This window comes from Saccoglossus kowalevskii, chromosome 8 (genome assembly GCF_978046115.1).
Source record: "Saccoglossus kowalevskii chromosome 8, keSacKowa6.1, whole genome shotgun sequence".
Lineage (NCBI taxonomy): Eukaryota > Metazoa > Hemichordata > Enteropneusta > Harrimaniidae > Saccoglossus > Saccoglossus kowalevskii.
The window spans coordinates 21,536,867-21,560,507 of NC_140648.1; the positions used below are offsets into that span (position 1 = coordinate 21,536,867).

The 23,641-nt window shown below is 35.7% G+C and overlaps 1 protein-coding gene across 1 annotated transcript; it reads left to right on the forward strand.

Moving 5' to 3' along the window:
- The first annotated feature begins 1,165 nt into the window (after nt 1-1,165).
- Nucleotides 1,166-23,641, forward strand: LOC102810214 (uncharacterized). The gene is made up of 37 exons (XM_085502752.1): nt 1,166-1,345; nt 7,033-7,112; nt 7,447-7,474; nt 7,912-8,067; nt 9,243-9,365; nt 9,563-9,638; nt 9,785-9,828; nt 10,388-10,549; nt 10,653-10,731; nt 11,344-11,390; nt 11,870-12,034; nt 12,444-12,513; nt 12,671-12,723; nt 12,951-13,127; nt 13,340-13,412; nt 13,582-13,628; nt 13,725-13,898; nt 14,000-14,158; nt 14,349-14,418; nt 14,521-14,570; nt 14,715-14,828; nt 15,223-15,345; nt 15,501-15,668; nt 15,792-15,950; nt 16,070-16,225; nt 16,558-16,627; nt 17,016-17,062; nt 17,203-17,355; nt 17,566-17,632; nt 19,390-19,436; nt 19,655-19,801; nt 19,888-20,160; nt 20,385-20,654; nt 20,813-21,100; nt 21,254-21,482; nt 23,060-23,115; nt 23,425-23,641. Exons 2-37 carry the CDS (start codon nt 7,044-7,046, stop codon nt 23,475-23,477), a joined length of 4,242 nt encoding a protein of 1,413 aa, XP_085358878.1. The 5' UTR covers nt 1,166-1,345; nt 7,033-7,043; the 3' UTR covers nt 23,478-23,641.

The following is a 23,641-nucleotide window of genomic DNA, read 5'->3' on the forward strand; positions in this document are numbered from 1 at the left end:
GTTATCCATATAAATTTATATGTGTATCAGTAGAATAGTTGACGTTAAAATGATAATAAATTCCGACACTCCGCCTTACTGTACAAACGCGAATGTAAAGCAACGGCGTTGGGCAGTATAAGCGCACCATACGATATACCTGTTGTAATAGCTAAAGTAAACATGGCCTGTTATTAAAGGTAAATTCGAGTATGTCAGTTATAGTTATGTCACCTCCTAATCAAACACATATGGGCTTGCGATGTTATTCCATTTCTATACTCCAAAGATTAACATTTTGTTTAGTATATTTTATAATTACGCGGGCACTTAGTAACATATGATTTGAGATACAGTACAGATGAAGAGTTGTTATAATGATGATGTCAAATGATTTCCTCGTGACGGTAATAATTTTATAAATGTTCCCTGTATCAGTAGCATTTACTATTTCATAATTACCTAATTTATTCATATCATGAAATGAATCAGTGAAAATTACATTAAACAGTAAATCAATTAGACTTGCGTACAGTCTCTTGCTTATTTTCTGGTGTTTTGCTCAATAAAATAAAATAGTAAGAGAGAGTGTTACTGCGAAATAACCCATAGATTTAGTGAAATACCATGAAATTGGAACTAATTCTAGTTTTACCGCCCTCTCTGGTAATTCCGTCTTTGGTCTGTGTTAAATAGGGATTTCATGATGGTGCAGGTTTGTAATAAAACCATGTACAATTTCACGTGTGTTTATTAGTTTGTTTATTTTGTATTTGCAATCAAATATACTATATCATTTGACTATGACAATTATTTGTGAAAAGCCATTGTGTCAACACAGGTGGCGCTATTCAGCACAGACCTGTGTCTTATGACGCATAACTAGCCTCGGAAGGCTTAATATCAATCATCCACCATTTTAGTCAGCGTTTCTTCCGCGGAATTATATACAAGTATTTTTTTCTTGTTTTGAACACATTCTCTCCTTATTTTTAGCAAGATTGAATCTTTAATGAATTTATCAATTAAAATACCGCACAACACTCATCAGCATGTCTTATCTTATTAACATTAAAATGTATGTAAATTGCGAGGTTAAATGTCTAATGTTTCTCAATATTGTATTGACAAGCAGATCGCCACAAACCAACCGAATAGCGCCATCTGTTGGCACAGTGTGGAAATAGTTCCGACCACTTTTCCCATAGTTCCACGCGCGGTATGTGTCAGATCGGTTGGTTTGCGGCGATCTGCGTGTCAATGGTGAAAAGCAGCTATTCTAACCAACCAACTAACTAACTACGCATGACTGCCACGCGTTGTTAGAGCTGTGCAAAAAACACGTTTTCTTTGCTTCAAATACTTAGTAAGTGACTACTTTTATTCCAATACGTTTTGTAAATACTTCTTAGTTACTGCCGTTTATTCATTTTGTTTTCTCGGTAAAAATCTACCGTATTTTAGTTGATTTTGTTTTTCACTTTTAGTTTGCTCGTCGTGGGGCCTTTCCAAGATGGCGGCCTCCACGGCGAGTACACGTGTTAACCATTTTGCAGGGCTAACACGTAAACATGGTCTGAAATGCGAATCAATTGATGGGATACCAATTGAAGCATATGTTAAAAGTATTTCTGCTATTCTCAAACCTGTGAATATTATTGCCGCTTCCCGAGAGAGCGGAAGTGTTATTGTTTTTCTCGACTCTGTGAACGCTGTGGAAACTGTTTGTACAGCTGGTCTGTCAGTGGAAGACTGCTTTACCCATGTGCAACCCCTTGTTAAACCTGCCACTAAAATAATTCTCTCAGGTGTACTCCCATATATGCTAAATCACATTATTCAAACTGAACTGTCAAAGTATGGCCACGTTGTTAGCAATTTGCGCTTAATTCCACTCGGGTTCAAACAACCCGAGCTGAAACACGTCAAATCCTTTCGCCGTCAAGTTTATATGTTGTGCGACAATAATAAACTTGACGGTGTCATTAATGTCACTCACGAGGAGTGGCAATATCGTATCTACTTGTCAACTGATGATATTGTTTGTCACAGGTATCAAAGAAGGGACACATTATGGAAAACTGCCCAGTAAGTCAACGGCAAACTTCAAACGACCCAGTTTGCGATAATTCTCTTCCAAATAGTAAAACCCGCCCGACCCTGAACCAATACCTGTTGATCAGTCTACTATATATTGATACCCTTGATAAAACTGATGAAGCAAACTACATTAATGAAAATGGTGATAATGATAACAATAGTCAAACGATGAAAGTTGACGACACGCCCGGAAATGTAGAGTATAACAAACGTTACGGAAACAATATGAATGATAAAGGTGACGATAACGTAATAGGTGTCAATGTGTAAACTATACTACAAATCCTGCTAATCATAATGCGTCGCAACATAAACAAATATTTTTCGCAAAGTTTTATTTTTATTTTTCCAGTTTGGTTTTACAAAAAAGTGTGACATTTCGTTATCGTCACCAAATAAACCGGAAGTTAAATTGGACAGATTAAAATACACGAGAATTTCACGCAACATGTTTTGCCTGACAGAATCTCGTAAGTATATGAATATACTTCAGAGATTATGAGTATATGTATATTGAAATGTAATATTTCGGAGGATGCCATCATGCCATCATGGGAACATTGTACACCACTGTATTTGAGATGAAAGCATAATGCAGGCTAACAAGTGGTGTTACAGGGATATATATTATAAACGAAATTGTTTGCAGGATTACAATCTGAATACTATTAATTAACTATTAATAATTGATACTGTACACCGAATCCGTTCTGTAATATACAGCGTATCCTAACGATAAACGGTTTGGGGTTACAGAGTATTGTTTTTTATGGATATTGTCGCTGGATATTTAATTACGTTATCCTGTCGACAGTAAATCGTGTGTAAATTTGTGAGAAATTCTGTGAGATTTTGTTTTGACGTGGAATCTGCAATACAGTCTGGTTAAGTTTGAACACTTAAGATTGTGTGTTAATTATACATCGCACTATTATGCAGAATCACGCCTCCGTTCAATCCCGATCCAGTGATAATTAGAAAAAAAATGGCCCGCAATAAATCGGCGTGTAAACTGTCATGTGAACAATTCATTTATTGAGCTACAGCCCACACCCATGGAATGTAGGATATATATTCATATATATATTCATATATATTAGTTTGTTTAATTTTGATGTAACATTTTATTGTAAATTTTATTTTGAGCTTCTCGTCAGTCGTACATATAGATACATCTTAACGTAGAGCAATTTATTTTCCTTTGTGTTTACTAGATGTTGTGTCAATAATACCAATTAATCATGCACATAAAATGGACAGAATATATAGATAAAATGCTGGTCGTTAAAGAGGCTGTACGTGAATGTCAGGCAGCTGGTGAAAACAAGAATCAGTTATTTTGGAAGAGATTCCCTGCGTCAAATAACGATCCAGTTATCTACAGAGAATGTAGATTTTTGGATGACATTATATATATATATATTTTGGGCAATTGGTTAATACAAATATTGGCTGTATAGCTGGAATGGTAATACAAGAGCACGATGTCACGCAGCTAATATTTGTTTGTAATAAAAATTACAAAGCAAAACAGGTTTACTAGATATTTTATTACTAACGCTCATCATATAAACTAGTTCTCAAAAAAATAGGTTGACAACCAGGCGACGACGATACAAACCTCGTTTTCAGAAAGAAAAGGGATTCTTCTTTTATTGTGTTGTATCGCCGCTAGGTGGCGCTATTTGTAGCACAGGTGTATCGGGAGACACGTACATTCCCGTGTCATCAATTTATCTGTCATTTCGTTATCTGTAGTCAATATTGTAGATAAACCGTTTTTTATTAATAGAAATGTTCCAACAGTTATTTAATATATCATGCCTCTACGTCAAATGGATTCACATGGAATTTTAAAAAATACGGAAAACAGACAATAACGTAAATAATTTCAACCTCAAATGCTGTCTTAGGTTTATTGCGTTTCTAAAATATTTAAATGCCGCGATCTTTATAAATGCGCAAGTAACTATTCTATTTTTTGTTTAATTATTTGTTTGCTCGAATTAAATGTCAACCGTGAATCAGTCAATCACATTACATAACACGCCACTGGAAAACAAAAATTTGCAAAAATACGTACATCACAGACCCAGTATGCGTATTATCCGGAATTTTTCAACAATCGTAATTCAAAACCCTTTATTACCTATTTCACATGGGATTCTATTAAAAACATGATTAATAACTGAAAAGATATGTTTTTATAATTGAACCAAACGTGATAGTGCGACCAATACACTCGCAGTACAGCATGTGCAATTTTACTATGTATTTGTAATTTATGTTGAATAATAAACAACATTGCACCCACGCAAATAATCGAGTTGGAAATTAACTTTTTCCTCAAACATACTTGCTTTCTTTCCTGAAACTTTAATAATCCTTTATTATCTAAAAAAAAGAGAAACTAGCAAACTAATCACTAACCAGATGCAATATGTTCTCTCAAGGACCGTATGGCGTACACTTCGTTATTTTATTACATATATTGTTTACATAAATTACAAACATGTGTTGGAATTTTCTTGAAAAAACCGTATTATTAACGATACTAGTTGGATTATTATTTTGATGACTAATCAATATTTTATGTACCGACAAAGCAAGTATTAGTGTATACAATTGCGATTTTTTACCATAGTACACACACGGCAGATGACGGTCCAGTTTTAAGGTTAGTCTTATGAAATGTTGTTGGTGCATATTTAATAACTAGATGCGTACTTTATGTGTTACTTACTTAGCACGCATTAGACTTGACATGAAGTTAGGTGTCACGGTCCTAAGTCACATGACAGTCCTACTGTACTGCGAGAAAGAAATTACACATTTAAAACCGAACTTCTATTAATATTGTTACTGTGATACGTATACATTCGAATAATTTTGTGTTCATATAATACTAGTACTATGCGAATATAAACAATCGATTGCTAAGGTTATTTATTTCAAAATAAGACCGTTATGTAGTAATATTCGTGATTATATACGTTGGGCGATTTTGAGACGCAATCTCTGGCTAAATCGCCGATCTCTTTTTTTGCTTTCCAACGTGAACAAAAGACCGTGACATCGACACATTTGCATAAATTACATGAAAAAACAGGGCTTTTGCGGAAAAAAAGTACAGTATTTTAATGTTTTGTACTAAAATGCGTTACAACTAATGAAAACATTTCAAATCTCAGCTAGCAAAAACAGAACGACTGCCAAGGTCTGTTGTTCAAATTTCAAATTGTTCGATTTCTGCCATGGGTAAAAATAAACCAGCATTACGCTGTACCCGAACATTTCTGATTGCATACGTTTCAGGATTTGTCGGCCTTTCTATGTTTTTGACCAGATAGATGCTTCTAAATTCGTAAACAGAATGACTACAACGTATTTATTTGAATCTTCATATCATTAAAAGTTTTGTCAAAATTGAATTTTTACGTGAGTTAAATTAACTTAAAAAATGTGACATTCCCGCGCTTTTTGAAGGTTTTCCCTATTGTTAACAATCTGTCATTATAGTGACTAGTGTGGTTTGAATCCACACTCGGTCGATGTGGTACTTCGCCTCGTAGACTCGTAATATCGAAGTTTTTAGCTTAGAAAATAAGTACTGAAAGTATTACCGAACAAGCAAACCTTCAGCGTTAACGCGTTAACTGAATACTAGTATTGAGTCGCTGTCCATCGTTTATTTTCGTGAAATCCCGAATTGTATTTGTCTCAGCACAGTGTGAATGTTGTTGTTAAAATCAACATGGTGACGGACATACCCTTGCGGCTATGCCTCGCAATGAAGTTAAACAAATTGTGTAATATGTTAATTAAACTCCTTTTACGCTCAATCCGAATTGCAATGAACAAACCAGCCAGCCAACCAACCAATCAGGTGTTCTATTTGATATCCTTCTGCGAGAGTACGTTCTCTCATGTAAATTTTAAACAAGTAACGAAATACTAACGAAAATCCAAACGTATGTACAACTTCAGACCCACAGAAATAATAATCTGATTCGTTACGCTTTAAATCTGATCGCTCGTTGTATCAAAACATAAATAATTTTAATATGCATTGCATTCGGCAGCACTGATCTTAATGTGGAAATTAATTACACGGTGACGTATGTTCTTTCGACAAATATTAATCAGTTTGCTTGGTTGTGTACCTTTTTTATTAACTTCTGGTAGAAAGTAATTATGCATAAAACAGGATACAAGGTTGTTGCTGAAATGATATATACACTATTAACATCTGGTCAATTTGATTATTCACAAATATAATTAACAGTAAATATGCAAATCTCGAATCTTTATTAATGTATTGAATTTCACTTATTATTGAATGCACTCCCTATAGCTTTGTTAGTGTATGATTGGTTATCTAACATTTGTTGGCAAGTCACGTTTAAAATTCGGTGGTCGTCGCGCTGCGCCGCGTCTTCGAATTAAATGTATTGCAACCAATGGATTTTACACGCGTTGTGTATGTCGCTATGAGTCGCATATCGAACAGGACGCGGCGCGACTACAACCACCCTTCAACATATTTAAATGTTATGGGTTTGATAACATTTACCAAGTATCCGTATACTATTAGTGTGCTCTTAAGTTGGCAAATTCCGTTAGAGCTGGTTGTTGACTGTGTTGAGTTGTTTGTCTTGACAATGCAAACATTTACTATATCTCAATGTGTCGGTGATATAGGCGACAACCCGTCCTGGAGCATGTAAAACCACGAATTAAATGAACTCAACAAAATAGTAATCATGTCATCAAAAATTACTCCAAATATAAACACGCCCTTAAATCCATTAATGAAAAGAAACGAGGCGATGCACTAGTATAATCTCATTGGCTGTTGCTCATAGTATTCCGCGAATCGGTGCGCTTTATTTTATCGCCTTTATTAATTTACGTTTTTTATCACACTAAATTTTTCACCATGTTTTCATTCAGTTGTCTGCAACATGAAGTTAAGTTTATTATTGGTAGTTTACACATGCGTAATTGCCTGTGCAAATGCACGCGGTTTAAGGGTAAGTATAAATAAATAAATACTCATTTCCGTTGCTGTATATATATTGCCCCTGATTGTCTTCGGCCACTTAAACGAAAATTTAGTTGCGATAGAAGCTTAAATTGAATGCACGTTACCAAGACACTGTATATTGGGAACATTTCAATACCTAAGTGAAAAAACATTAGATAGTGCAAAATCACAAGTGTATGTAGTATAATAACAATTTTACTTTCTCTATACATTTTACGTCCTGATTACACATGCCTTTTCAAATTCACGTTGTATATCACATCTATTGCCTCCCTCAGTGTAAACTTAACGCCGTACTTTTCTTTTTCTCGACACACCAGCAAGTTGAAATAATAAGCGCCACTGCTGGTGAGTATTTGTGTTCATTGTTTCAACGTATTAACACGATATTCCTGATTATTTAAAACTACACGGTGTGTTACAAATATCGATAGTGTGAAGTGATAGCCTGGGTAAGATATTATCCAAATCAATATCAATATATTTGGAGAGCTTTGTTTAATAGTGATATGAATTATATCCTAATCTGCATTCGTGGGATGATATATTATAGCTCGGGCTATACAAACTCGTATTTTCTCTTGGTTGCATCATGGAGGCATATACCTCTATGGTTGCATACTTTGAAGCCCATTTATCTTCCTTGATTCTGTTTACCTCCAAGCTTTGACCCTTTTTAGTGAAATGTTTGTAAAATAGTTTATAAAGTATATCAGGCATCATATAGATTGTAGTGACGACTGTGTTGTTGAAAGTCATTTCATATATTTGAAATATTATTCTAGAATTGAGATGTTCCGATGGATCATTGGTTAACTGCTTAGTGGATCCATGTGATGTGACGTCATGCGAACTTCCTTATGCTGGATGTGAAGCTGATTACTGCGGTGGTTGTAACGCTATATACTATGATGCTGACGGCAATGTATTGGATTGTTCGGGTAATTATACCATAACTGATTGTACCATTGAGTACCATTTTATTTATTGACTATGTAGTTTTGTTTTGTTTTTGTGTGCCGTTTTATCAACGGTTGTCAATTGTTTTGTGTTCTTGGACATGTAGATTTCCCTATAAGACTTTTGTTTGAGGATTTATGGTTGGATATGTTATTGCAACATTGGAACACAGAAATGTTTCAGCAGACTTACCTTTGTTTACTGGTTTAATGTTGTTCATTAATCCACAGCTCAAATTATGCATTCGGGTTTATCGCAAGCTAGATCGACTTGGTAATCATTAAAGTGTATGTTTTGTAATACGTCAAAAATAGTTAATAATACAACTATGAGTCAATATCATTGATGATTTACCTCATTATAATACGACTTGGATATAATAAACCGTACTGAAGAATTTTCCAGTATATTTTCACTCTTGTTATATCGTAAAATATTACGATTTCAAAAGTCCTACATTCAAAGTTACACTTTTTACCAAGGAGGTTGTAACAAACTTAAATATAAAGATGCAATCATGATTCGAGTCTTCAGGCTGAGAATTGCCCGCATCATGTTGTCAAACTGTTTTTATCTCGGCTAAGCTTGATTACTTAGAACGACAAAAGTGTCGTCTGCGTATAGACATATTTTAATAACAAATCAAATATTTCATTAAGCTTTTTACAAACTATTGACATGTATTTGAAAATCTAAACGATACACCCTGTGATCTTGATATCAAAACATGAGTGGGAATGTGGCACAACAAATAACGATGTATATCCATCTTTTAGAACTTTATTTGGAATAGCTCCTTAATTTGTTTGCTTTGTTTGCCTTTTCAGCATGTTCGTAGTTTAGCAAAGTTATTGTTAGTCATTATCTTTCTATACCGTAATTACGCTAGATATCCACCACTTCATTTATAAAAATAAGTCCCATAACACTCACACGTCAGCTGTTTGTATAAACCTTATAGCTTTTATTTTGAAGCTTTGGTTTTCTTAAAGATTTGTTTTGTTTTATAATCACGGAAGCTTTGAATTTCTTACTTTAATACACGTACTCTGTATATTTGTATACTTCCTCTTCACAGTTGGGCTAATGAGTTTTAAACGCGTTTATCAAATATTCCTAATTCTGATGATATTGTCGTACCGTACATTATTTTCAGATCACCTTGGCGAATGTCCAAGAATTGGTAATGATGACCAAATATGTGTCCCGTGCATAAGTGACAGGAACTGCGGTACCTCCGAAAAATGTTGTGATGATTGTTGCAAGGTTGCTGTAACAAGTGAGAATTTGATATGAATGTATATTGTAGTACTCATACAATGAAATTTCAATATATGCTTCATTCGATATAATAGCAAAGTTCACCCAGCAACAGTGGACATACAATGTCAATGACATAACTTATTTTCTACCACGGTTTCGCCTTGGTTAACAATAGAAGTAACGTTTGTATATTGCTAACCCCATTTTATGTAGAGCCGTATGGGTGTCTTATGAGTGATGGTTCAGTCTGGCCAGATGGTGCTTATCGTATAATAGACTGTGTCCTATGGTATGTACGAGTACAATGCAATATATAATGTCACGGTTCATTCAATATACACGTTTATTGTAATATAAAGTAAACACGACAGTGAATTCTGTTCGATTTGTGTATGTGTTATTATTTTGAATATATAATTTACTTTCTTTACTCAGTCAGTGTCGAGGCACGGCGTTTAGGTGCATTGTACAGATATGCGGTGAGTTGCTTTAAAATGTTTCCACCACAAAATCCTTTAAATTTAATACTTTTTTAGTTCATCGTTTATCAATCATTACTATGTTAATAATAGATGTTTCATATTTCAGAGATTTGTGAACGTAAAATTGCAAAGTAATTTAATTATCATGGTACCAGCACTCGATACACGGAGTTTGATTGTTCATGTACAGTAACCAAGACATAATATTATAAATTCTTACATAACCTACCTCACATGATGAAATGTAATTTAGAATAAACTTCTACACATCACTGTCTTAAACTAATGCATTTTCAGTTAAGAAAATTAATAATTTATTAACAGCATGTGCCAACAAATCATACAGAATTTTTTAGAGGAATTTTATGAAGTTTTATGATCTTCCTCACGATCAATCCGGCTCCAATGATCTTGAAGTCGGTACTTCTTCATGGATATAGTATCAGTCGATTTTACAACATTGTTATTGTTGTCTAAACAAACGTATTTCATGTGTTATGTCAAATTGGCTTGCGATAAAGAAATGAAATTATATTATAAAGTTTTCCTTTCATAGATGTGCATCCATGTCCCGGTGGTGTTCATCTGACCTCGCATAGTTATCCATTGTTTTGTGGTACCACTCCTCAAACAGGATCCATTATTATAGAAGACTGTCCATCCGGGTATTCCTGTCTCGGAGATACCAACTATAAATATTTTCTGTGCTGTCCTGATGGTAAAATATTTTTAATATAATTCAGTTTTCACAATTGTATGAACAGTATAAATTTACTCTTTCAATTATGAATATTAATATATTCTATTTGTTGTACCGACAGATACTACTTTGGGCTGCTATGTGAATAATGCTTTTATACCAAATGGTGATTACTATATTGACGACGAGTGTTATGCATGGTGAGTTAAAATATGTAAGAAACTATTTAAAATGAAAATTAACTTTTGGAAGCATATCTTTATTAGCATTCCATATAAATTAATTACATTTTAGGGATTCAAGACCTTAAACGGCTTTCATTATTATGTTTATATTGATATTATGCGTACCTATTCAAAATATATTCACACCAGTTTTTATTTAGTTTAGATTGACCCCCATAGGGAAAGCGTTCCCCTGAACGTTCACTGGCTTTAATATGAATAGTGGGGATGAGTCGCACAGAAACTGAAAGTCAAATATAAACTGACAGCTCTCAATTCCTCGTGCTCGTACATTTATTTAGCGGTCTAAATTGTTGGTTGGTAACATATATTTGCTCCTCTTAGATTCAAACTTGTTTTTGTTCGATTGTTGATGTCATTTAATTGCTTCCAATGCTGCATACATCACACAGGAAGATGTCATTTTATGCATACATAGTTTAAGGTTTGTTCTCCTGCGGGCGTCTTGACATCCGGGCATTTCTGCTATGTCACTTTACTTCGTATTGTCGTTATCAAGTTATCTTGTTGCACATGTTTGTCGTAATCCAGATGTTATTATAATGTTGACATTGTTTTTTTTTTCAGTCAATGTGTAAGCGGTAGGATTACATGTGAGGACACACCGTTATGTGGTAAGTGTATATCCATTAACCTCTGCATATGAAATGTGAAAAGATTTGTTATCACATAATATCACTTGTTTATTATCGCTAGTGACGTCATGGACTAGTAGGATCCACAAATCGAGGTCGAGTGGATAATACACCCCATGAGTCCCATTTTCATAAAGACACATATCACATTATGATCTATGCTAATTAGGAATGGCGTCTAACCGTGTCAGTGGCTGCCAATTCTCGTAACGCTCTTTCTTTTTCGCTCTTTTGTCCTTTTCAAATACGCATAAATTGATGACGTGTAACGTTTAATGTTCGATAATGGTATAAACGTCATAAAATTGAATGAATGCACCGTGATCATGCGATAGATATTTTCTTATCGCATTGCGGTGTCAGATGAATTGTAATAAATAAAGTTGTAGATAAACAGTTTTATTTTGAACTAGTCGGTTTTAAATTTTAGACTTCATTTTTGAATTTATTATCTGTAGATAAAATGTGTCCCAGTGGAGTACAACCTTATAAAGACGACCAAAACATGAATGCATTGTGCTCCGTTGCAATTGGTGTCGATAGTATATTAACTCAGACCTGCCCACGTGGTTTCTACTGTAACATGATAACGAGTTTGCACGGTGTGTGCTGCCCGCTGAAACGTAAGTATTTACATATTTTATTTTCATTTTCCATTGCGAAATCAGACTTTAAGGCGTCACAGTTCCTGTCCTGTCCCATGCTACGTATGCAAAGCGCGTATATTACATTTTGTCACAATTACATTTTTGAAACTCTATACAACGATTGTAACGTTTCAATGTCTACTCTGCTCAGTAGCGACAAATTTAATTGTTATGAACTGCTACTTTTAACAAATAAATAAAAAAAGTCTCTAATTTATTCCTCATTTATATTATGGGTTAATTAACATATACACATCATCGCAAGTATTTTCAAATGTTATTGCGTTATCTCCGCCAACGTAACTCATTTAGAGAAAAAAAAAAACATCTTTTCTGGGTGTTCAAGACCGTAATTTTATATACATAAATTTGCTCTATTTACCAGTTGATGTGTGTTATTATAACGGCGTTGCGTACCCAGTTGGTGGAACCGTGATATGGGGCTGCGCCCTCTGGTAGGTTTCACATATTTGTTATTATTGTTCAGTTAACGACATGCTGCCCATTACTGCCTATGCGCTAGTACACTGCCTATACGTGTTAATGACATGAACAAGTAGTATTGACAATCGTGCAATATCACTACACTAACGTTTTTGATTGTATCCCCAGTCAATGCCGAGATGGTGGATTTGTATGTTTGTATCCCCCTGGTCTTATCTTTGGTAAGTTCCGGCAATATTTAGTACTTCAAGTTCAACAGCACATGTTAACGTAATAAATATGGCAATATATATAAGTTCTGGTCGATGAAGCAAATTAACCAACAACAAACAATATTATGAAATGATTGCAAGTATATATACTGCTTGAAGATACAGTTGTATGACCTATTACAGATTACTCAGTTGTTGTTGCCTGTCTTTTTAATACCAGCGCACTTTTGTTATAGATCCATCAGAACCTATCTGCCCTAATGGCGATGATTACTATACAAGTACGGGAACAGATGTTAATTTCTGTACACTTCCACTGGATGCACCATTGGGTCTTACACAAGGGGATTGCCCGGCTGATTATTTTTGCCATCTTTTAGACCTCGGATACAGTATATGCTGTCCAGCAATTTGTAAGTCTTCCCTTTCACTACAAATCTTCTTCAGTGGTGCTTGTTATTGCAATTCTCTTTTCAACTATTGTTCACAGACACGGTGCCAATGGATTGGATAAAAATGACCACGCAAAACATTTATGCGAAACCGTAACTCTTATCGCATGCCATCATAGGGATAATTGGTGACATCAAGCGTTGATAGTATGTGTATTTATTTATATCTGTAGCTGGAGATTGCGTTGTTAATGGAGTTCTGATTCCGAATGGCGGAGTGATTCTGATGCCGGACTGTGTGTTATGGTGGGTATTACAGATTTAATAATAATGTCGGCTAAAACAGTGTATTTTCGTAGCATCTTCTTTAGTGTTCTCTATTCAATCTCATATTTAGTGAACGTGAAGTAATAATTAGCAATCCCCATCTTAAAACCTGTTCTGAAACTAGTAAATGTTTTGTTCGTATTCTCAGTAAATGTATATACGGCGCCATGGCATGCATAGAGAAATTACCATGTGGTAAGTAACAACATCACTAAAAACAAGTTATTGTACCTACAATTATCAGTAAAGTATAGTATATAAAACGTATATTTATGTTTTTTTTCTTTCTAGATGAAATATGTCCGAACGGAGGTGATCCATATGTAGAAGATGGTGTTGGAACAGTGTTCTGTTCAGGAGCTCTTCTGACATCAGAATACTATGCAACGAGAATAAAGCATTGTCCCAGAGGATATGAATGCACTACGCTAGATTCGAGTGGTCTGTCGGTGTGCTGTCCTATCAGTGAGTACCGTACATTAATTAGTTTTAACCGACTGCTATAAAGTACACTCTGACACACCGTACATTTAATTTCACGTGATTCCCGTTTGTCCTGTTTATAGGAGATCCGATTGGATGCCCCTGTCCCCGCATTCCAATAGATAGCTTTCCAGTATGCCTATCCAACTGTGACAATTGTATGAACCATCCGCCATACGACATTTGTTGCATTGATGAGAAAGCGTGTCCAGGAGGCTGCGTTGGATTCATTAATACTGTTGGTGGGTTATGTTCACGTTATTTTTTGTTTTTTCGATCGTGCAGTATCTGCGACATACAAGTGCAAATGTGTTCAATCTGGAGCACTAGTGTTTGATTCAACAAATGACCGGAAGTGTACATCCATGTATAATATATTATAATATGTACTACATGTGCGCTCATTATTGTGGTTTTCTATTGTTTTTATAGGTTACTGTAGATATGATTGTGAATACGTTATGCCAGGAGATACTATAACAGTGCCACCATGCACAGAATGGTATATACTTTTCAATTACCTTGTATATAAATCGATTGGCAATTCATTTATATTTACGTAGGTAATTTGTGTTGTCTAATGTACATTGTTTATTTTTTGCAGTCAATGCACAAACGCCGAATGGAACCCCTGTACCACAGACCCATCTTGCAGTAAGAAACATTCGGTTATGCCCTACGTCACAATAATGTTATTTTCGTGTCCATTGCATGCCCAGACGGTAATTTACAGTTCTGGCGCATCCTCACCGGGAAATGTATAACGTTACTATTCTCTCGTTTGATTTTTTGTTATAGCTTGTGTTACTCCACAAACGGACGATGTGGGTAATGTAGTCACGTGTTTGACAGATGCAGATTGCCTGCATGTATATGGCTTCACATGCATTGATAGGATATGCTGTAACAGTGGTAGGATTTAAGTTAAACATTATAACATGAACGTTGATTTCACTTGATCGTCTGATGTTGAAACTCACCAGCAATTTCTGTGAATATCGTTATGAACAGGTGCTACATTTATGATACAAACACTAGTCCAACAGTAGTATTAACATATGTTTACTTTGAATTAATTATAATTTACCCCACCATGTATTCCGTGTTATGTACTTGCTTTACTTTCTATGTCAACAGCTATATAGTTTATATTTTCTTTGTGCCAGTTTGTTGTACTTTTGGACAATAGCAAAACCCAGGATTTTGGGACATCAATTTGACAGGAAATCGTTATACTGTTTTAGATCAGATCGTAGTAATATTTGACAACTATTGTATAATATACACACTGTTTTTTTACCAACAGACTGGGTTCCTTGTGAGAAGCCCTTGTTAGCTGAAACTGGATACCCGTACAATTGCGCATTTACAGAATGTCCGACTGGATATTCCTGTGTGCTTAATTTTGAATATGGTGTATGTTGTCCAGGTATGGTCATGCTCGTACGAAATGTTTTGTGGCCATATATACTGAACTAACGTATTTTTGTACAAATTGTACGATTCGATCTTTCGCAATATGTACACAATGTCATTAACAGAGGTATTGCAGAAATAGTAATAGCTCGGTATCTAATTATACAGATAAATACCCATGCTGTCTTGAACCTGAATCTGGACTGTGTGAAGCATATTTGCCACGATGGTATCACGATTGCCGGGATAACAAGTGCAAAGAATTTATTTACGGTGGATGTCAGGGGAATGATAACAATTTTCATACTAGAGCAGATTGCGAAAAAGAATGCGGAGGTAAGCATTGTGCAAATGGAATTTACAGTATCCCAGTTTTCATATACGGATTCCTAACAAAATGATAGAATTCATTTCAGTAATAATTAATTACAGATATATGATAATATTTTAAAATTATAGGTGACTGCTGTTTACCTGTTGATCCTGGTGCGTGTGAAGGTTCCATTTCCAGATGGTACTTTGACTGTGAAATAAATGAGTGTATAGAGTTCATATACGGAGGATGTGAAGGAAACAACAATAATTTTGAGACGGAAGAAGCGTGTAGACGACATTGCGGTGAGCAACCTGTCATTTGTGTACTCGTAATGGCATAGATATTACAAGAATATTAGCACACATCAGTGCATGTGATTAGTATCACGTAAATATCATTATTATATCTTTTTCCAAAAAAGATGGACCATGCCCCTGTCCTGAAGGATTTCTGGGTCAAGTCTGTTGGTTGAATTGTGACGTTTGTGATGAACATGCATCAACGACGCCAAACTATATTTGTTGCGATGACGGTAGCTGCCCGGCACCAGCATGTCTTGGAGGAGTATACACGCCAGGTAATTGAAATTATAGTATAGATACAACAGTTTTGAGAATATCAGCTGACCTTTGCTTTTCTGTGCTTAGTCGAAACCTGTCCTTTTATTGGCTTTAGTCACGTCTTATATGCCTGGATCTGGATGGCTTAAGTTTATATCCCGGAACTGAATTGACTATAATACAATTGCGACTATAAAAGTATATTTTTTTATTCATTTCTAATTTTGGGTCAAATGGACTTAAAAATATTTGAAAATAAAAAGAATTTGCGAATGGTGACACATGTTGACCCCTGCGCTTCAAAGAGTTGATAATTATAGACACTCACAATTTTATTCAATTTTCACAGAAGGATTTTGTGAGTTGGACTGTGAGTATTACTCGCCAGGAGATGTAGTAAACGAAGATTGTAAAATATGGTAAGAGATTTGTTTTTCTGATTATCTTCGCTTAAAGCTCATGTGCGACATTTGTGTTGATAAACATTTATTTTCCCACAATCCAATGCGCTCTTCTAATGGAAATCATGAGTACGAGGTTTAACCTGAGCGCGACTTACCTCCTTTGATACCTTCCAATCACCTAAAAATACCTAATTAAATCTTGGTAACGTCTCAGTTTGTACTTGTTGATCTGCAACGTCGCCATCTTTGTTTATATGAGACCCATATATCTCGCGCATGCGTGGCGTGACGACTAACGCCCTTTAATTTCTATTAGGCTTATTAGATTTAACTAATACGAAACTTACAATCGTAGACTAGATTTAAATATTCTTGAACAAAACATTTGTATACTTTCTATCAGCGTTTGTAGAGATGGGGATTGGATTTGTCGACCTGACCTGGCATGTGGTGAGTACATGTTACTTTTAAAATGTCGTGCATACACACTTAGACATTTCAATTTCAAAAGTAATACAATCGTAAATTCGAATTGCTCGACTGTAATTGTTTTCGTGTGTTGCAATGTGTGACAATGATTGTTTTCACAGGTGGACCATGTCCTTGTCCAATCGATTTTGTACCGGAAGTGTGCTGGGAATCGTGCGACGAGTGTATTGCAAATCCTGATCAGGATTACCTTTGCTGTACGGACATTGAAAACTGCCCGCCTCCTTCATGCCTGGGTGGACATTATATTGAAGGTATTTCAGCGTTTAAATTTGGAAATGGTACGGGTATAATTAAGAAATATATATCACATCATATTTGTGTGTTAACATTATACACTGTACTAGTATAATGATATTTACATGCCCGGTGCTATGACGTTTGTAATATGTGGTGATTTGATTGAATGCTGCATGACAGTATTCGACAAACGCCATTATAAAACTCTTTAAATCCGTTCTTAGGTTACTGTGAAAAGAACTGTACTTACTACAGACCATTTGAAACTTATGTAGAAAACTGTGAAATATGGTAAGCAGCAAAAACGTCTACTCCACACATGTATTCCCCGCAGTGAGTGTAAAGTAACAATATTGTAATTGCTTCCTCGATAATCACTGTACAATGTTTTACAAAAAGTGCAACAGTGTTTCATGTATAAAACACGTGTTCGAACTCCATAGTTATTAGCGCCAACATTACCTACAACTGGCACTGTAATCTCATGCAGAATCAGTGGAAAACCCAACATGGTGAATCAGCTTGGGTGAAAATAACGTTCTGGCAAACTCGTCCGTGCAGTAATTGGTTCTCTCCTAGTGAATGACACCAGTGATCCGACGAAGGGGGTGGGGGTACTTTGTATAACATCACACGAAACAAATTTCAAAATTTTTGCACTTCTGTAAACATCGGACACTGCTTATCGGGAAAAAACAACAATAATATTATTACTTCACACTCACTGTAACCACCATTTATGACAATCTGGTTAAAATCTGGTGTAGTGTACGGGCTTTAATTATTTTGGCTATAAACTTATTTTAATTCTAATTTTTATTACTTTTGTTAATGCCTTTTTATTTTATTATTTTACTTTGATTTTGTGATTTTATTTTTAATCCCGCCCCACATACATCTGATCCAACGCCTATGTAAGTCCCGTTCAAATCTTGTATAAGTAACAGCCAATCACAGCCCCCTTTTATACAGGCTGTCGGTTGCTTACATTTCAGTGTAGCGATACTCTACGGGCAATCTTTCTGTACATTATATTTTGCCCACTTGAATAAACCATTAATAGAAAATTGTTAGTATATTTTTATTTACAAAAGAAATTCCACAGCACTTTACAATTTTTGTCATTACATTGAATATTTTTTTTCACTTACAACAAATGTGTGTACACTTCCTGATACATCTCCGCCAGCCAAGGTTCGTTTATTCAGTCATCGCTTCAATTTTACATCAAACGCAGAACATAATTATCTAGAATGGAAGCAAAAAATAACTAAATCGTATTGATTAGAACACTGTAAATAACTATATAAACAATGCAACCTGATTTTAAATTGTATAACGGTCACAGGCCCACGGCATCGACGCAGAAAACTAGAGCAAAAAAAATTTCCTGATCAATTGCGATGTGTCCAGTCCAAATCAGCCGTGTTTTTCTCGGTCGCTAACGTCGGTATAATCCGCCATTTTATTTGAGTGTGTTTGCCACCTGACTCTGCCCGGTGACGTCATCATGTGCGCTATAGAAGGAGATCTGTGATTCGTTGACTAAAATCGTCGATGGTGGGTCCTTGTTGAAATCTCGTTACATATGCATCGGGTCAGATGTATGTAGGGCGGAATTTTAAAAAATCACAAAATTACAACAATAAAATAAAAAGGCATTAATAACAAAAGTAATAAAAATTAGAATTAAAATAAGTTTATAGCCAAAATAATTAAAGCCCGTACACTACATCGGATTTTAATCAGATTGCATTTATGACTACGCCAAGTGGTCGTTTCGCTCCGTTAAGGTGTTACTGATACACACATATATCCACATGAACATTGACGCGACCTTACCCGGGGGCATTTGTGTAGTAATTTCGAAGATGCTCTCAGTATTGTGCCCGTATTATCATTAGATTGACCATCAGTGTTCATAGATTAGAAATTCGCCTGATCAAAATTACATCAACGATAGCAGATAACAATTTGTACCTTGTTGTATGTATTGCATATATTCTTGAAACAGTTAATATAAACTGCGTCTGTTTAAATCTATTTAGCGAATGTAGAAACGGCAAGTGGTACTGCAAACCGGACCCTGATTGTGGTAAGTTAAATTTTCAAGAAGTGCTACTGAGACTAAAACATTATTGGATGTCACTATGTAAAAATGTTTCCATAATTTTAATTTGCCTAGAGAAGCGTAGGTAAACGGTTAAGGGGCACTACAGTTTATATAAAATTTAATTTAAATGCACCGTGGTGTGTAAATACATATTCTATGGCTCACTAATAATTACTGCGTGGGTGTCTGTAACCTTATAGTTCAACCACCTTGCCCTATGGGAATTCCTTTAATTGGTGCTGATGGTAGTCCTGTTGGTTGTGATTCTCTTGATAAGCAGTGTCCATTTGGCTACCATTGTTACACCCATCCAACTGACTTGACATCAGTGTGCTGTCCAAATACAGGTGAGTGCACACTACTCATTTAGTTCATGAATATTCGCGAATCATTAAAATTTCATGAATAATATATGCCTGCAATATACTTGCAGAATGTGTGGATGGTGCATGGACTGTCTGGTTCGATAGAGATGACCCAGGAACTACCGGAGATTGGGAAACGACATCACTTGCCATCGAGTTGTATGGTGATAACATGTGTACCGATCCATCGGCGATACAAGTGCAGACCCTTGACGGTATTCCTGCAGAAGATACTGGTGAAATATTCTTGTATTATTCGCCGGACATTGGTTTTGTGTGTCGTATGGTAGATCAGCCAGATAACACTTGCCTTGACTATCGAGTGAGATACTGCTGTCCAGGTAACACATTTATTATATTGTATATTGCAGGAAAACCGGTATACATTCACATGTTATGTTTTCTGAGTCACAAATTAATTAATAGTTGTGTCACCGTGTTCCGCGGGATTTCCATTAATTGTTGAGATGTTGTTCCGTGGTTAAAAACATTGATTCCTTGTTGTGGCATGTCCGATAACGTTGTGTAATATGCAGTATTATATGTGTAATTTTTGTTCAAACAGCTAATCCCCCATGTGATGGTGAATGGTCACAATGGTTCGACGAAGACAGTCCAGAAGAAGGGATTGGCGATTTAGAAACGCTAGCAACTCTATGTGAAAAGACGTGCGAACGACCCAGCGCAATTCAAGCCCAGACTATTGATGGCATACCAGCTGAATTAACAGGCGATGTGTTACTCAGCAATGATATCATTAATGGATTTGCTTGTTTGAATGAAGAACAGGACGATGAGAAATGTGAAGATTATAAAGTCAGATTCTGTTGTCCTGGTAAATCAATATTCACAACAAATAATATATTATGTTTTTACGTTATTTTCGTTGAATATTTGAATTTGAGTATTACTTTGAATTGAATACTTATTATAAGCGAAAAACTGTCTCGTCTCATTAACCATGTTTTTCATTTATGTAATATCACTATACAGAACAGCCAGATTGTGACAAGTGGACAAAATGGTTCAACACCGATAAACCATGTGAAGGTTTAGATGCAGATCGTGAAATCACCGCCGTAATCCAAGATGAATATCCAAATGAAATGTGTAAAAATCCGTTATTCATCCAAGTTGTTGTCGCCGCCACTGAACAACCTTCATCAAGCACCGGGCAGGTATTCCTACATCACGATGTCGATCCTGGATTTGTTTGTCTTGACAAAGATCAGCCAGCTGGTGATCAATGTCATGATTACAAAGTTCGATACTGTTGTGATGGTACGTATTTATATACAATTAATATGTTAACTATTACGTAAGAACTTGTCATTTCACAGACAAAGTTGTGATTGCTGCATTCGCACCTGAGTGTTTCTATGAGGTGTAAAATTATTTCCTGAGAGCTCTGATCGCCACAATGCTTCCTTCCAGAACAACCTGATAAACCCGGACAATGCCCAATGGTACCATCTATCGACGCTGTCCGTCCCAAGGGCTACTGCTACTATGAATGCCAAGATGATACCGACTGCCTGGGGAAGAAAAAATGCTGTGCTTCTGGAATATGTGGCACCATTTGTATGGATCCTGTGTTCCCATGTTTCCATGAGGGCGTTATTTACCAGGAAGGCGATGGCAGAAAAGAAGACTGCAATACCTGGTAGGTTATTAGTGAATGTCGTCGACATTTCGTTACGTAATACTAAAGATGAACTAGATACGTTTAGTATTACTGAGAAGTCGCATAGACCGAGGATTCGACACCCGCCTACAAATATATGGCGGAGAACCGTTCTGCCGTTTTCATTATTGTAACCAGCTAAAACATCTATCGTCCAACCTAGCGATCACAAATACCATTTGTGGCCGAGAAATGAACCTACAGTACTGGAACATTGACGAAATCTAGTTTTACGCAACGAAACAACGTTTTGTTGATAAATACGTCAAGAACAAGATAGCGGCGTGTATTTTCGGTTGACGTTGGAAAATGTCGATTTGATCGACCCTAGTAGGAATCTTATGTAATTTTGCTACCAGTTAAGGTATTTAGAATAGTTGGACGTATCGTATTTTTAACAGGAAAGCTGAATGCCTCTTAAATCGCTTGAACATTCCTTCACAATAGTGTCGAATTCCCAGTCTATTCGACTTCTCAGGAATGTGGGGGCCGAATGATCAGTGGAAGAAGGCCAACCTACTGGACTGTACTCAGGGCTATTGAATAGCCGTGACTGTCGGCACCGGTCGTATTATAAGTTTCACAATCCGTAACCAGAACCTAAATCTCGCTGCTATATGTATCCAGCATTTGGTGTCACGTCTCTCAATTTTCTATTCTTAGCTGCATTACATATATATTGTTAAATTCAAACAATTGAGTAATTTACAGTAATGTGGCAGTTGTGCCGGCCGACATTGTTTTTTGCAACTACAATACTGGATGATTTCTTATTAACCAGGTTTTGAGTCATATTGTTCACATCATCACTAATATAGCTTTTTAATAAATACTGTAAAACATGTCTTTTTCGCGAGCATGTCTTTTTCGCGAATTTAGCGAGAGAACTCATTCTCTAATTCAAGATGTCGCTAATGACTTTATTATAAATTCAAAATGGCCGCCAAACAAAGAAATCAACAATGACGAGAGATTCGCTAAATTAACATTTTACCACAATCTGCTAAAATTGCATGCCGCTTTTTCGACATGTTTTACAGTCCGTTTAACAACCAAGTACTTATAAACGTTAAAACGCTACATTTCTCAGGTTTGATCACGAGGGCGCTGACAGATGGTCATTTCAATGTTTCGATATGATCTTATGAGAAATGCATTCTGGATGATAATAGGACCCTTTTCTTGATATGCAATGTCAAGGGAATTAAAAAAAGAAATGAAGAAATAATAATTTTGCAAAAAGTTCTAGAGCGATTACTATAATTATAACATTCTTAGCTTGATTGATAATGTCAAATCGCAGTCAACACAAAATAATGAATGCTACCTTGTCATTCTTATTTTGTTACCATAACGTATCCACCAAATTCGGCTTCGTGCTTAATGATCCGTTTCAACCTTATGTCAAATTAACGTTTCTGAAGTGCCAGTCCAAGCAGTCAACAGTCTGTGTGTATAATGATTCTATAGTGGCCAGTTGAACCATCTTAATAACACATGCAAGCCAACCACTTAAATTACATCAGTTTAATGACAATTATTATATCCTTTGACAGTTACTGTACGAGCGTTGGAACCTGGGTGTGCACACAGATTCTGTGTGGGGATACAGGTACGTTTTATCTAACAACTTGCATTGTTAAGTTCTAGATATTCGGACCAAAGCAAAACGACAAAATTGCCCGAGCCACAATCTTCTACATTTAATATAACTACGTATCTCAGAAAGCAGATGGGAAATTTGAATTGCCTTAAGTTAAACTTGGAAACTACTGTAAAAACAATTCATGCGAAACAAGTTTGGAAATCTCGTTTTATTCATAAAATATATCATGTATATGGATGTTATTGACAATAAAGGTGATTATTACATCCATAAAATATTATAAAATTAAAATAATTTATTTCATTTTCTTTACAGTTATCGAGGCAGTCGAGCTCGAGGCTACCACTGAAAGACTGACAATAGGCTGAGCTAGCACTTGATTGAATTCATCTATTTAAGTCATCCTTTAATCGGCAAACCCCTTCTTCGCAAATAAACTATTCCATCAATAACTATGGCTGGTTACGACAGCTAATGTATATTCAATAATTGTTTCTTCGAATTTATAGAAATAAACTCGGCCTGTAAATAA

Bases quoted from the DNA above. Each gene is read 5' to 3' on its own strand.
- LOC102810214 (XM_085502752.1), top strand. From the start codon at position 7,044: ATGAAGTTAAGTTTATTATTGGTAGTTTACACATGCGTAATTGCCTGT. The intron at 14,829-15,222 runs GTAGGATTTAAG...TTTTACCAACAG, and splicing joins TAGGATATGCTGTAACAGTG to ACTGGGTTCCTTGTGAGAAG. The intron at 19,437-19,654 runs GTAAGTTAAATT...GTAACCTTATAG, and splicing joins CAAACCGGACCCTGATTGTG to TTCAACCACCTTGCCCTATG.